Source organism: Cryptotermes secundus, unplaced genomic scaffold, assembly GCF_002891405.2.
Source record: "Cryptotermes secundus unplaced genomic scaffold, Csec_1.0 scaffold297, whole genome shotgun sequence".
Classification (NCBI taxonomy): domain Eukaryota; kingdom Metazoa; phylum Arthropoda; class Insecta; order Blattodea; family Kalotermitidae; genus Cryptotermes; species Cryptotermes secundus.
In genome coordinates, this window is record NW_019721762.1 from 894,443 (window position 1) to 910,732 (window position 16,290).

Sequence of the window (16,290 nt, forward strand, 5' to 3'; positions counted from 1 at the left end):
CACACCATGAAGACAAATTCTGCGGGGCGAGGCTAAATAGAATCACCTTTTCCTAACAGTTTTAAGAAAGAAATGACCCTTGGCAATAATAGATTTCCGAGCCCGGTATCAATTAGTAGATAGATTACCAACCTTTCGCAGGGACTATTCTGCGTTAATGAGTACCTTGAAGATGGAGGCAGCACATTGCCCCTAATCTTGGTACCTATGCACCAGAATACCATGGTATTAAAATTTAAAATCCCTGCTGCTCCTCTTTATACAAAAAGTAAATCGGCGTTTAACGGCATTTCATAACTAACTTATTCAATGGAGCAGCCTTTTTGAGCACCTGATAGTTGCTCAGTTAGTAAAAAATTCGTCCAATTTTTAGAAACCCATATGTGGGTTCACTGTGTTCTCAAGAGCCCTAGAGCCATTCATTTTCATTCATAAAATGCAACCATAATGCAGAAGGTAACTCTAAGTAGTATAAAGACTTTCCATCCCGTCGGCACATCTTTTGTGCTGGTGTGGAGTAGTGAAAGAGGGCTCGTGTACTGCAAGAGTGAAGTGTGCACACGTGGTTAAGTGGCTGTGTGAACTCATTTCATTTTAAGATTTGAGGCTTTCACGGCGGTGACTATGAAGAAAGCAGTCTTCTGGGATTTGGCACCGTGTATATGTGGTGTTAACCGACGTTTCGGAGGAACGTATCGCCCCCATCTTCAGGGTAGAAGAAAAAGTATAAGAAATCTGCAAGCGACAACACCGTGAGAAACGGTAAAGCAGACTTTCATTTCATTTTAACTTTTCATGTTTTTAATAATAAACCATATGAGATACTTTCAGCCCGAATTTGGAACAAGGGTATATCGATATCAATTTTCTCTCATCGAATAAAAAAATGTATGAATTTGGTTCATATCTCCCAATTACGATCGAAGCTCTAAGTGGAGTTTCCCGCCAGTACGAAACAATCCAAAAGGAGTGAATAGAAATATTGGAACATTCAGTTACATGCATGTTTATTGTAAACGAATATTTAATAGCCACAAAATTAGTTCTTTGTGTCATAATTTCATTTAGTCTATTGTTTTGTTCATAGTTAGAAATTAATATATTTATTTTTTCGGGACTCATTTCGACATGTCCACGCCATGGTTAACGCATTCTGTGGCTACACTATACAACAACTTCAGTTCCATTACTTTGCAGCACTCCTCGATTGTTAACTCACTTTCTTAATTTCTTTTCTCTATGGCTGTACAGCCCTTCGGACCTTGGCCGCTTTTCCACCTTCTTAATTATATGCACAGTCTCTAAGACTCCTTGGACGGGGGATAAGCCCGTTGCAAGGCCGCTACCTACACACAGAATAAACGCACGTAGACATCCTCGTCTTGATTAACTAGACAAAATTACAATGAAAGTCCCAGTCCAAAGTACACTGACAGAACAGGAAGGAAGAGTAACAAAGGATGGACAAACCTTTGTCTTTCTAGAACAGAGTGATCACCACTTGCGGCCCTGGATTGAATTTTTGTAAGTATAAAATTCCGTAAATACAGTGCCGTGAGACTACACATCAACATGATTAATCGTTTCTTTGTAATATAAAAGCAACACACATAAGACCGCCATTTCAAAGCAGCCTTTTAAGGCGCTTGGTTTATTCTACGAGGCCTTTTGTGGTTGGGGAATGTACTCGTATGTACGGGATGACCTAAACGTGGTTCGCGAGTCGCTTGCTGATCTTTTTTGAGCCATTAATGCGGCAGTTGGGGGGGGGACAATAACCAGCCCCATTCTTACAGCTGGACTGAATGCAGATATCTGCTACGCGTAAAGCTTATGCCTAAACACCTGCACCATCCTCGCGGCCCCCAGACTTCTGGAAATATCATGATGTGTTTTCGTTTTCCCGTAAGTGTGGCCACCTCTGATACGTACGAAGCTTGGATTTGGAAATGTCTGTTGATACATGAGTGTTGTGTTTGTACTTATCGAGAGAAACGAGGTAGGGAACATACATTTACTGTTAGCTGGATGATACTTGTGGCCTTTGCTTTATGTTTACGGATGTCCTTTATGCCTAAGATTCATGCGAGTAATATTAGTTTCAGTAAAGCTGACAGCAGTGGGTAACAAGCAACTATGTAATATTGAGACGAGGATTACCCTCTGAAGAAGCCATATCCAGAGAGTATATTAATAACAATGTCACGTTTCAAGTGTAAATTCGTAATATACTCGTAGTCTTAAATGCTCTGATCGGCTGGCCGGTTGGGATTATAGATACCGTATTTACGCATGTATAGGCCGCGTGCGTGTATGGGCCGCAGCACAATTTTCAGACAGAAATTATAGAAAAAATAATTTTCTTGGAATATTATTTCAGGAGTAGTAATTATTCCGAAATAATTATGAATATAATTTTTTTAATGAAGTGTGATTTCGAATATTTCGAATATAAGCCGCACCCCAGTTTTCCTCTTGAATTTTTGGCAAAAAATGTGCGGCCTATACATGCGTAAATACGGTAATTCATTTCTTAACCGAAACTAAACAAGCACGCCTTCTCTGAGCGCACACTGAACGGTGTAAACGAATTAAAATGAATTCAGCTACATATCCCACACTTGTTTAAGATATTCGTGTTTCCGGTGATCCTATGAAGATATATAATTTCTATACACATATAATCCTGTTCGTGCAGAATGGTATAATTGTAGCAAATCGATGGGCAGGTTGTTATGGATAGATTACATCTGTAAATATTTAGCAATGGCTAAAGTTTCAGTAATTTCCACGGAATAATTTGTGACGTATTGATACGCAAACAAGGAAATATAAACAGAGAAGTTATTAATACGCTGAGGAGGAAACAAAGCGGAACGGAATTATGGAAGCAAACAGGAAAATGCAGAGACAGGAAACTCGAAACCACTTAAAGGAACGTTCTGGTAGGGCATGTAGAATGCTGCCTAACTCAGAGAAACACAGGTGCAAGGCTCGAATTTGAGTTCTGCCAGTGGAGGGCAGTCGTTGGGAAAACAGTAGGGTTCACCGATATTAGGTGAACAATAAAAGAGCTGAAGTTCGTTATGGTCTAGTATCCTTCCTTCTTCTCTTAATTTCTTTTGGGTCACATTATACTTTCTCCTTTCCGGTCTAGAAAACCGAAATTAGCGGCCATGAGGATTCGTTGCACTGACCGCGCGACACCCTCTATCCGCTAAAGTTTGCATTAACTTCGCCGACAGGCGGCGGTCACTCGGTCGGTACAATTCGCTTGCGGACTAAAGCCATAGAGTTAAGTTAATTCTTTCTCCTTAGTTTTTGTTGTCAGACAAATCAACTTTAATGCATACGAAAACTATGGCTCAGTTTAAAGAGTTTATTGGACTTTCATTATTATAAAACACCACACATTAGGCTGTAATATCTCGTAAATCCGTTGTACTGCTTGAAAAGTAAATGTGTCCTGCAGTGATAATTGACTTGATCGCTTCGCCAGGACGTACCACGTTATTCCTTAGGTCATTGTACGAAGTGGTTGTGTGAAATGCTGGTCTTGTGTGAACTCAGTAGAGGCGTGAAATCGTCCTCTGAAGAAGAGTTTTGTTTCCTGGGATATATCTCCGTGTAGTCCGTTAAAGCAAAGCTCTTCTTACTACGTGCGTCATGGTGTCTTGTTTATTCTTCAACTCTCAAGATGGATGCGACATGCTCCTCCGAAACGCCGGTTGACTTTCAATGGACTGCGCAGTGTTATGTCTCAGAGAACCTCAAATTATGTCATCCCAAGAATGTTTACAACCCCTTATAACAAAAGTTGTTTTGTCAACATATTTATTTTATCTTCTGACTTGGGGCAGCATTGACGACAAAGAGATTCTATACCTACCCATTCTTGAACGTCTGAAAGGGAAACTGCTTTTGCACCATAAGTGTAAACGTGTGTCATGAGTGAAACATGTGGTTTTTATCTGTTAAGTGAACATGTGTTAATGATTTGTGTATTGCTTGTTGCAGACTCGGATGGAGGTGGGGGAGGTGGCAGCGGAAAAGAGGTGGCCGCGCTGACCGAAAAGAAAATGGGTAGGAGCCTCCCACCAGTCAATACCATCACTTACACGGTAAGAGCCATTCGCATGTTGAAACTAATGGGGCCGTGCATTATATTTATACGTGGTTTAAAGACTTTTTATTCATTTAAATGCACTCGGAGATGGCGAGTTACTGATCGAAATGCTTTATGCAAAGCATATAGGTGTTGGTAGTTGTGAAAACACGAGATATTTCGTTCTACTTGATGATAAAAACGTGGAACTTGATAAAAAACAGAATGTACATAATTACGTTTCGTTCCTGCCGTTATCCTACTAGCGTGTTTGCCGTAGTAGCAGTAGTTACGTCTGGTAAGACTGTGACATTTGTCATTTACTCGGGGTTTTAGGCCGGGGCCACACGAGCGCACAAAATGCGTCCATTGTAACGAACGTCGTGACGTCCGTTGTAGAAATAAACAAGAGAGGCGAATGCTACGCTTTCTTCTGGCTCTATTGCAGACAAAAAACTACGCGCCGCATTCTGCAACTGTGTGTTGTCCTCAACAACGTTCGTTGCTACTTCGTCCACTCGTGTGGCTCCCCCCCAGCCTCAATCTAAAGCACTCTGACGTAACGTCCACAGGAAGAATAGAGTACATCGCGTATACAAGGGTGGTACAGGGTTGACCTATGCTTTATTTTTTTTACACATGCAAGATTTACGAAACTCTCACTCCTTTTGGAGATATTCTCCCTTTACATTAACATATTTTTTCCATTATCCTGGCAAGTTACTGATGCCATCAGCATAAAAGGTTTTTTCCCGACTGCGTAGCCAGTTTAGGACCCCGCATTTGGATTCATCATCAGTTTGAGATTTCTGACCTCCTAGGTGCACCCATCTTCAGTGGTCCAAACAAACGAAGATTTAAGGGGCTAAGTTAGGGCTGTAAAGAGGATAGTTCGAGATTTCCCAGTCCATTATTCGTTAGAGCGTTCACATACAGTAGGATCATATTCTTTGACAGTTTCGCAGTTATTTTCTTGTGAATCGCTTGGTGCACATCATTGCGAAGAAAGTTACTGTACTACTGTGCATGAATTGTTATACCATGTGGGAGAAAATCAGTATGAATCACTCTTTCTAAATCCCTGAACACACTTTCATGATCTTGCCAGCTGACAGCTGTGTCTCAAATTGTTGGATGGTGGAGATCCTTTCTGACGCTATTGCTTGCAGAGTTGCTTCGACTCTGGAGTGAAGTAATGCACCCACGTCTCGTCACTGATCATTATGTTCTCTACGAATGTGTTTCCCTCAAATTCCAACTGGTGCAGTTGCTCGACAGACACAGCAAGACGCAGCTCCTGGTCGAACGTTAACATCTTTGGGATCCATTAGGCACACAAATTTCTTGAACAATAAGCGTTAACACATATGCCTCTGCTTGATGCAATATCACCTACTGCAATTTGATTATTTCCCTAAATCAGCACTTCCAGACCATGAATGTACACATCGCTTACAGCTCTTCACAGAACGTTGGTTTGAGGTAGGTTCGAGGCTTCTTTATGTCGTTCAGAAAACTTATTGTACCAATCATAGACACTTGCACGTGACAGGCCCTCTTCACCATACCGTGCATTTAATCTACGAAGAATTTCTGGTGGTTTCACTTTCTTCACCAGGAATTTGATGATGCAGTGCTGTCATACACTACGAGTGATAAGGTCTGACGCCACTGTGTACTAGCTGTAATGTGCAGTGTTGCCACCATCTATTCATCAAACAACAACAAAAACGAACTCCGTGGTTTCAGTCCGCAAGCTAACTATACCGAACGAGCGACCGCCGCTTGTCGGCGAAGTTACTGCCAACTTTAGCGGATAGAGGGTGTCGCGTGGTCAGCGTAATGAATCCACACGACCGTTAATTTCGGTTTTATAGACCGGAGCCGCTATTTCCTGGAAATAACTCCTCGGTTATCTACACGAGGCTGAGTGGGCCCCGTTGCAGACCTACTACTTCTCAGAAAATCTGGTAGCGCCGGGAATCGAACCCGGACCTCCGGATGTGTAGCCAGGAGCTCTGACCACCAGACCACAGAGGCGGTGACCAACTATCCTTAAGGTTGAAGCCGCGCCATAGCTCAAACGGTTAGTCGCTGGCTTCCCACCGCGGCGGCCCGGGTTCGATCCCGGGTCTGGTCAANCAGTGCCCATATGTGCAGCAGAACAGCAAAGCCCAGGTCAACTGTGAGCCACCGTCATGTGCCCTTCAGTCTGACCGTTTGTCCAGAATCTGGCACTCATCAGCTGGGCGATGCTTTATCTGATTAAGGAGCAACTTCATACAAATTCCCATCTACAATATCCCCAACATCAGATCGGTTTTCTGAAACCATATCGGAGAGCATTCTTTTTCTGAGGTGTAACCGGATATCTGTTTACCAGCATAAAATGATGAAAGCGTGAACCTGACAGCTGAAAACATTCCTGACCACGGTCCGCTGCCTAGCCGACAAATTGCATCTAGCAGTTATATCGTACGTATTTTACTACAGCGCGTTCTGCGTTTCTAATTTCGTTTTAGTGTTGGATTGCTTTATGCTGAACATTTTTGTACAGAGTTCTTACTAGGTCACCACTTAATTTTTTCCCGATAAATACGGGCCTGACAGATTATCACGCATGATTATACGCGTGCACGCAGAACTTCTTGACTTTTTACTGAACCCCATATACAGCAACAGAACATGAATGAATAAATTTCCCAGGCGTGGTAAACACAGAATGACATTATGTCTTCGCACTTTTTGTAGGTAACCCTTTAAAGCCCAGTGATTGTTATATATTCCGCCTGCTTTAGCATATCACAACTTCGGATTCTCCTCAAAGAGTATTTTTTGTGTGTTTCAAATGGCTGTCTCAGTAAACAATGAATATTTCCCTAGTCAGCATTAACCGGTTGGTCTTTGTAGGGGAGACGTAAAGTGTTTCCTGTGACGTACGAACTGAATTATATATATTATTCAGGTGAAATTCGGCACTTAAAGGTTTAATAAATTTAATATAATAAATACATATGAGCCGGAATGCGTTAATTTCATCGGTGCATTTTTATTTTGTAACTTCAGTGCACAAAACATGGATATAAATTAAACTACTCATGAATATTACAATTAATCTGTTGCCTCTGAAAATACTTTGAGACAACTGAACTCAAACCCCCAGAAACATGTCCTGACTGCGTGAACAAGATTATTCGTAGAACATGGGTTGCTTAAGTAGCAAGGTGAAGAAGGCTGTATGTACTCAATTTGGAGATAATGGACAAGTTTAAATTGAGCAGCGCTGTGGGTACCGGTGACAGTACAGCAAGGAACTGAGTTTCGGGTTCATGTCTTGAGTTTTATGGCCAACTGACCTCATGCAGCGGAAACCTTGGTGGGCTACTAACTGCAGGACAAGTCAAGAAATTCACCACCTTCAATGCAACTGAAAGGTTCATTACCATGTTCACAACAGTTTGCTACTGAAATCAGACCTGAGTCAAATGGATCCAGTCCATTTGTTCTGTTTTAATATCATCCAGCCAATGAATGTATTTACCCAGATGGTCTCTTTCCGTTGATTTTTCTGACCAAAATTTATATGCATTTCTCATCTCTCCCAATATATGTTTTGGGTCATATGCCCGCCCATCTCATAATCTTAGATTTTAATAAAAAAGAAGTAAAGGTATCCCTGTAAGAGGCGGTGAAGGCCCATAGGGCTGTGAGACATTGAGGTTCCCACACTATCTAGACAATCGCCTCAAAGATGGCGGTAAGGTTGTCAGCCTTACATGCCAGCCGCGCTTTACTCCCCAGGAAAATTATTTAATTCCTGGTACTCATTTAAAATTTGTGAAGAGTACAGATTATGAAGTTCCTCAGTACGGAGTTCTGTCAGTTCTTCTATTATTTACTTTCCATTAAGTTCAAGTATCACCTTAGCACTGTATCCACAACACAGCTGCTATAGTATTTTTTTTGTAATATCTAACTGCAGATACAGAAGTAAATAGCAGTGTAAAACACAGGCTCTGAGTGTTTTTGTTCACTGTCAGGAAATGAAGTGTGACTTAAGTCCAGAAGAGTCTTTTTTTGTGCAATATAGTTGTTTCAAATATACAAAATCACCCATGTCACACTCCATACTAATTTGACCATTCTTTTTAGGAATATATATGTATCATGTTGTCATCACTGTATCAGTCTACAAGCAAAACATTTCTTATGACCACTTCAGTCGCTTGAGAGCCAGTGAAAGTTTCTGATACCAGTACATGCGATGCGTTTGTTCACAGGTAGAAAAACGTAAACAAGAGTGAATTCATAATTTAATTTACAGAAATAAAAATATATAACAAGACGTAACACTAAGAATGTAAATTCTTATCTCAGTAAGGTAGTCAATAAATGTTAACGGTTTGAAGCAAATAAAAATATGGGTACATAACTATGTTTCTAATGATTGAATAAAAATATTAACTATGTAGATTGAAAATAAGGATCCGTCTTTCAAAATTTATTTTTTTCATTGGCGTTACAGCCCTCATTTGGGCCTAGGCCTACCTCCATGAAACTCTCCGTTTCACTTCAGTTTTACTAGATCTTAGATATGCGGTAGGACTCCTTGGGCGGGTGATCAACTCGTCTTAAGGCCTCTACCTGTACACAAACACAGAAGAATGCACACAAACATCCATGCCCTGAGTAGGATTCGAACCCACGATCCCGGCTTCCGAGCGAGTGAAGAGAGTGCATGCCTTAGACCGCTTGGCTACCGTGACTGGCTCTTTAAAAAATTTGGAGAAAGCAAAATTTTGGCAGCAATTCCTAACATGGATATTGTAAATAAACTCCTTCCCTGAAACTATAGAACATACTGCCCTCTGCAACTACTCTTGTTTGACTCCTGGATTAGTAAAGCATTTCGTGTATTGAAATATTCATATCTGAACTTGAGTGCACTTGTTGAGCAGTAGTCTTCCTTTTATGTAGGTCAATATGGACTTTTTTGTGTAACATAAATATCAACAGGCCATGATGATCTGCATCATGTAGCCTTGATCTTGAGATGCAAAACAGAGCATGGGTCATCAGTCTATACTAAAGCTTCTAGTAAGTATATAGTCTGCAGAGTCACTGTTTTAGAGAAATGAATGGCATTGTTCAAGATAGTTAAATTGTGTGAACACTCATTTCTGCACAGTTATGGATTGTAGTTATTCAAAAACGCAACTGTTGGTGATGTTGTGAAATATGATAGGCCCCCTTAGAATTATAGGACTTTATGTCTTTTGAATTAATTAACACTTCATTAGGTCCGTTGTAGTTCTTGGGGTACCGGAATTCGACTCTGTGGTCAGCATCACATTTAAATTACTATTCCTATAGTGTAGAACACACTTCTTATATACAACCCAACTGTGGGGTCCCAATTTGATCCCAGGACATGTCATAATGGGATTTGTGGTGAACAAAATGGCAGTTATGTTGGTAAACTCCGAGTACTTTGGTTACCCCTGCCAGTTTTTATTCCACCAGCTGCTCCATCTTCATTAATCATCCAGTTGTCAACCCTTTGTAGTCTCAATACAGAATCCTGAAATAACATCTTAAGAAAAAAAGAGTATATATATATATATATTGTAACGGGTTTGCTCAAAGCATTGCAAGGCAATGGATCGATAAACACCTTGCGATACATGCAAACGACAATAGGACGAATGTTATAACTCCTTGCTCGGCAGCGGTCAGCTCGCCAATCAGTTGGCCGGGTGGTGGTCACATGATATGTTTTCTGTGGATCCAGCCAGTGCGCCTTTGGACTGGCAAGATAGCAAACACGTAATATGTGTTTTCTGTGCGTGGTCCATGCCGAAGGGTTATCTTGAAGACATTCGGCTCTACAACACAGCTGAGAGAATTAGACTAGAGAGATCAGCAGTTGAGAGTAGAAGGACGAGAATGGAGTGTGTCCTTAGTGATTTATGAAGATGACTTGTGTCCAGATTAGGACAGAGGGGTACAAAGTGATTGAAGACGAAATAAGATAAGAAATAATGATTTGAAGTGCTAGTTTCTGTATTGAGATCCGTTGCCAGGAGATGACTAGTGAAGACAGAGAATTTTAGTGCGTGTGCAATGGTGAGCTGAAAGTTTGTAGAATAGCGATAGCGTTATAATTGGGTGTCATTAACAGAACTTGTAACCGAAGTGCTAATAAATTCAATCGTCTGGTCTAGAACCCATTATTTTCGGCACACACACCACCCTACACGTGACAGTATTAACATTTTAACTATACATGTCCTGTTTCTACCCCTAATAATTACTAATCATCTTAAATTATATATGCATAACTCTTATTCATTCTTACCACTCTCTTCCATTTCTGTCTATAGTTAATCATATGTATTCTTCTGTCATTTCTCTTTAGCTTCCTATCCTGCTATCCTCCTAATATTAATTTCTGTATCAGTGTTCTTAAACCTCGTGTTCAAGATCTCATCTCTCCAAATCTTTGTTCCTTCGTCGTTCAGTGCATGGTTCATTTCTTCTTCTTTGCTACATGTGGAACTGTTCCCATGTGCATTGTTCCTCCCAGCTCCCCTTAGTCTCCAGACTTATGTTTTCCATCATATTATGCCTCTTCTGGCCTCCTTTGTACCTAGGTGTGTATATACTTCCTCCTTCTCCCCTTCCAGTTACTTAAACAATGTGAATGAGCTTCTCCCTCTCATTGTAACTTCCATATCTTGGCTTTCGAGATCAGGGGATCTTTTACTTATTGTTAACCATACGTTGTTATTCTTTTCATTCTGCCAAATATCTGCCATGCCGAACTTTCCAGTTCCTGTTTAATAATTGTTCTCATTCAGCTTTTTTGCCCCTCTTTTTTTTTTCTGCTGTCCCAGTGTATATCCTGATTGATTTCTTGCATTATCTTGTCAACAGAGATAGTTTCTAACAGTCTTAGTGAGTGTGTGTTTACTGTCTCTAATACCTTCTCCTGCCCGTTATTCCTTCACACAAGCACCATTTGCTTATTCTCATTACTCCTTTATGAAGTAACTCGTGCAATTTTCCAACTTCCAGCCAACCTTCAGACCCCAAATATAAGCTGGTTGCTGTCCTTGACCCTAGCATAGTAGATCATTGTTGAAGGGCTCTGTCTTGTGGGATATATGTCTTGTACTCTTAGTCCGGTAGTGAAGGGATGTTTTGGAGGAACATATTGTGATATGTCCTCCAAAATGTTTGTTACATTTTGCTGGATGACATGGCATTATATCCTTAAAGATAGAGCTGTGCATAGTCACCACTGTGAATGCCATATAATTTTGATCTTTGTATTTGATGTTCTTGGTAAACATACATTAATCCTATTTGGTGCCATTTCCACCTTAGTGTTACCTCTTTCCTCTCCATTTCTCATTTTCCTCTGCTGTCCAAGGTTGCCGCTAAATATTTACTGTTATTTGTTGTCTATGTTTCCACTTTTCACAATCAGAATTTTTCATTCTTACTTAATTTTCTTCCTTTCTTAAACATTATCATTTCTGTCATGTCTACTTTTATCTTCAGCTTCCATTCTCTGGAAAATTCCTGTATTCATTGCTCTTTGCAAGCCTATGCTAACTATTATGCCTGCTGCCAGATTATATCCAGAGAGTAATCCTGATACCTGCTTCTTCAGCATTACTGTAGGGTGAGTGCCGGACTTGACCGGTTTCCTCAGTGTAGAACTCTTCTGCATCCAATCACTTCATCTGAACCACAACATCATGACTCCAGAAATGAATGAGACAATCGTTTTAAGTGGCACAGCTGAATAACACCAATGTTAACTGGTCCACACCTTTAACATACAATTATTTTGTTGTTGTTCTAAGAATAATTATATTTATTTATAAAGTGATTTCGAACAATTATGGTGTGGATTTTATCCATACAATACTTACGTAAAGTTTGAAGTGGACTCCGTAGTCTAAGGATAACGTTCCCACCTCATGACTCAAGGTACGCGGGTTCAAACCCGGCGGAGGTAGTGGAATTTATAAGGGCGGAAAAATTCAGGGAACAAGTCCTCCGGGAGGGACTTTAAGCCGTGGGTCCCATGTCGTAGCTTTATGGCACGTAAAAGAACCTCATGTCCCAAGGGGACCACTGAGCCAAATTCAGGACATTTCCTGCCCAACAGTAGTCTCTAACGCCTCTGGTAGATGGGAGAAGCATCGAGATACCGCTGAGCCAGTAGAGTCCGAACTCGCTGGCTGAGTCGGGACTGATTCACACACCAGTACCGGTAGGGAATAGAGACTGGTTGAATATCATAGGGGGACGCACAATGGACCAACAGTTGGTCTAAGTGCATGGGGAAACCCACCCTCTCTAAATACAATACAATACAAATACGTAAAGTTTCCTTTTAATGCCTTATAAACATTTTAAACATAGTTTGATGAGAACCAAAACATGTCAGGGAATTAGAAGCATGTGATCAGAGGAAATTCAGCAAAAGTGATGTAGTTTGATGCTATCCTATGTTGACTCATACAGTAATGTATCATAGAAATGAACCCTATTAAAATTCATGCATGTATTTTGAAAAGGAGGCTTTGTTTTCAAATATGACACATGGGAGAGGAAAATGTTACAATTGGACCTATAAAATATATTGAACACACTAAACAAACAAACAAACAAGATAAATCTTGACATCATTCTGTATTCATAATCTCTGGGGAGAGTTGATATGTTTCTAGGTATAATATTCCTGTTACTGATAGAATTAAATTAAATTGTTACTGTGTTTTCAGATATTTTTCTATAGTGAAAATTATATATTTTAATTTGAATAGAATATTGGAATTAAATACATTGCTTTTGGCATGTGGCAGCTGTATGTGATAAGATGATGTATAGGCTTTGTAGAGACACCAGGTTTGTTCTCATCAAATTCTAGTTATCAAATCAGGAGCAAAACTTGGCTCATCTCTTTAGTAAGGCATTGAACTTGGGAATTTGCCAGCAAGTGTTTATCTCTGTCCCATGCATCAGCTAATGTACTGACTGTCATTTGTTGCAATGATGCCACTTGTAGTCTATGAAACACACTGTCTGGTATCCTATATTCCTCTAAAGATATCTTTAGAATGCAAGAATGTATATTTGTTTCTTTGCAACACATATTAACTTGATTCCTTTAATTTTATGCCATAATCAGCAATTTTGAAGTGCATCTAATCCTTAGATCTTTTTTCTGCATTCCCTCAATAAATTCACCATCTGATTTTATACACATCCATAGAAGTTTCAGATCATCCAAATTAATAGTAATGGTAAAAGGTTATATAAAAGTAATGTGAACATGGCCGCGCCATAGCTCAAGCGGTTAGTCGCTGGCTTCCCACCACGGCGGCCCGGGTTCCATCCCGGGTCTGGTCAAGTGGGATTTGTGGTGGACAAAGTGGCACTGGGGCAGGTTTTCTCCGAGTACTTCGGTTTCCCCTGCCAATCTTCATTCCACCAACTGCCCCACAATCACCCTCACCTATCATCTGGGACTGGTACAATAGACCAGAAGTGGCCACAGTACAAGGGACTTAGTCCCACCCCACTAGCAATAAAAAAAAGTGGCCCTATTTCTTCTGTAACGTTTCAAATGTAATTCAAAAGGAAGTTAACAGTCAGTATATACCAGTGGAAAAGTGATTATTCCTGTTCACTGATCACCTGCAGAACAAGGATAAACATACAGGCAGGTAAAATTTTGGGGAGATGAGATGTTCTTTAGTACAATAACATATTATTGAAAGTATTATTGCTTTCTTTTCTATCATTGATCAACATTAATAAAGAAATTGATATACTTAGATGGGAAGCAAGAAAAGCAGAAGGATGAAGTTGATGACCAGAACATTTTTATGCTAGTTATTAACTTCTAAATGACATGGTATGTATTTTTAAGTGTGAAGGAGTGTGCATGCAGCGTAACAGAACTTTTAAAAACTTCAACGTTAATCACCCATAGATTTATATCCGTGTAAATATGCAAGGAGTCATCAACCTTCACTCGTATTATTTTATCAGTAAAAATATATGATTTTGTTAATGAATTTCTCACATTTGTCTTTGTATTACTTAATTCGCCAAGAAATACATACAAGGTATTCTTGAAGCCCTAAGCTGTTGACAGGTGATGTGATGTAAGCAGATAATCGTGTTCAAACTGTATTCATATTTCTCTTGCCTTTTCATTAACAAAATAAACAAAGAAACAGTAGAACATTTCCTGTTTTATTGGTTTATGCCTATGAATTACTGTTGAGCATCATATTCTAGGACCCAATCCACTGAGCTGTAGAAGTTTTAAGATGATGTAATTCTTGCTTTCACATACATTTGATATCATGTATGCAACTCATGACTTACCTTGCATATTTTTTCTAGGTCAAAGCATCTGACACCCTGACATCAGTTGCAGCCCGGTTTGACACAACACCTTCAGAACTAACTAAACTGAATCGACTCACTACCCGACTAATATTCCCTGGGCAAGTACTTTATGTCCCGGACAAGCAGGGTTCTGGTACCTCTGGTGATGAGAGACCTGGCACCAATGCAAGTGATGGTGACAGATCTACTGTATCTACGTCCATAGCCACACATCACCTGGAGGGAGACACTGAACTACCAGAGGAGAAAGGTGGGAACTTTGACTTTGAAGCGGATTTTTTTCCCATTCATGTATCTGGGCATAATCACCTCTTGTCCAGTTATCTTCTGTGCGAAGTATTTAATTTTCAGGAATGCTTTAAAAGCGGTATTTCTTTTGATGTTATATCCATATTTGTTATTGCCAATTATTTGATATTTTCACTAGCACATTTACAATCTGATTCAGAGTGATAGATCATAACCATAATGAAGATATTTGGTGCAAGATAATAACCTCATAATGAAGATATTATGTCATCGAGAAGAAATCAGATTAATATTTCAGTATAGTCTTTCATAAAGAACACCTGAGATCCAACTCCTGAGGCTGTCCTATGTATAGAAAGTAGAGGATGCCAGGAATGCCTGACAAAAGATGTAAGGAACATTAAGACTGTGGTTTTCTGGATTGTGACACCTTTTAGTTAGGTGGGTGGTTACTAATGTTTGGAGGATCCTGCTGCCTCTATATTCATGGCAGAAGTGAGCCAAGTGGAGAAATCCAAACTTTGTGAGAAGTGATGGTCAGGATAGAGTTATAACCAGTTCAGTAGGAGCCAGTGACCCTGAAGGGACTGTTTTTCTTTGAGGGGAGGGGGGATTTAGAGGAACAAGTTGGGGAAAAAAGGAAGAAACATAAAAGGAAAGAGATGGAATTAAAGGTACAGGAGGTGGGAGAAAGGGGGATTGAAAGAGGAGCAACTTTTTCCCTTTACCTCCCACCAATTTCTTTTTGCTTCTTCCTTTTCCCCTTCTGTAAAGAACATCACTTTTCAGGGCCACTGGTTCCCACTGAACTGCTTGAAATCCTGTCCCAACCTTCCCTTTGCCCATTTTACCCTGGAGATGGAGCCAGGGGGTTCCCCAAAAACAGTGGTGAACCAAGCTACATTTCACATCACATCCCAGAAGACTAAGTCTTAATATTCATTGGTATGAGAACCTGAGATCTCATATTTATTACTATTACTTATTATTACTTTCATCACATATGCTATAATTTGACATTGTGTGATCTGAGAAAGAACCAAACGTAACTCAAAGCTAATTTATTATCAGGCATATTCTCTGTATGTAATGTTTTATTACACTTCCTCAAAGGTTGGAAAGTTTGTTTCCAGAGGGGACTTTTGCACTTTGTAGAAGATATGTTTTATTAGAATTTAGGTTCTCTTGGCAATAACTGTGAAGAGTATTTCTGTGAAGTGGCAGTATGTAATCTGGTAGCAGGCTCCTTGTTTCTTGCTTTTTGTTTGCTCGGCTTACTCTTTAACCTTGACAATGGAGACTGTACATTTTTCCACACATCACTAACCTTCTTGCAGACTACACAATGTCACATCCCAGTGAGTAGTCTCTTCACGATGTGTTTTGCTTCCAAGTTGCGGGTTTCATAGAGGGCTGAGCACTAGGCTATAGAGATGCAGATAATGTTATTGACTTATTGAATGATAACAGATGACAAAACTGGTGATTCTATCATC

The 16,290-nt window shown here is 40.0% G+C and overlaps 1 protein-coding gene across 12 annotated transcripts in view; it reads left to right on the forward strand.

Moving 5' to 3' along the window:
• Positions 1 to 16,290, forward strand: part of LOC111875648 (oxidation resistance protein 1) — a 394,105-nt gene that overhangs the window by 268,507 nt on the left and 109,308 nt on the right. For all 12 annotated transcript variants that reach the window (XM_023872059.2, XM_023872061.2, XM_033750161.1 and 9 more), the window contains 2 exons: positions 4,018 to 4,121; positions 14,540 to 14,795. In XM_023872059.2, the coding sequence (XP_023727827.1) occupies positions 4,018 to 4,121; positions 14,540 to 14,795 (360 nt within the window). The remainder of the gene's footprint in view (positions 1 to 4,017; positions 4,122 to 14,539; positions 14,796 to 16,290) is intronic.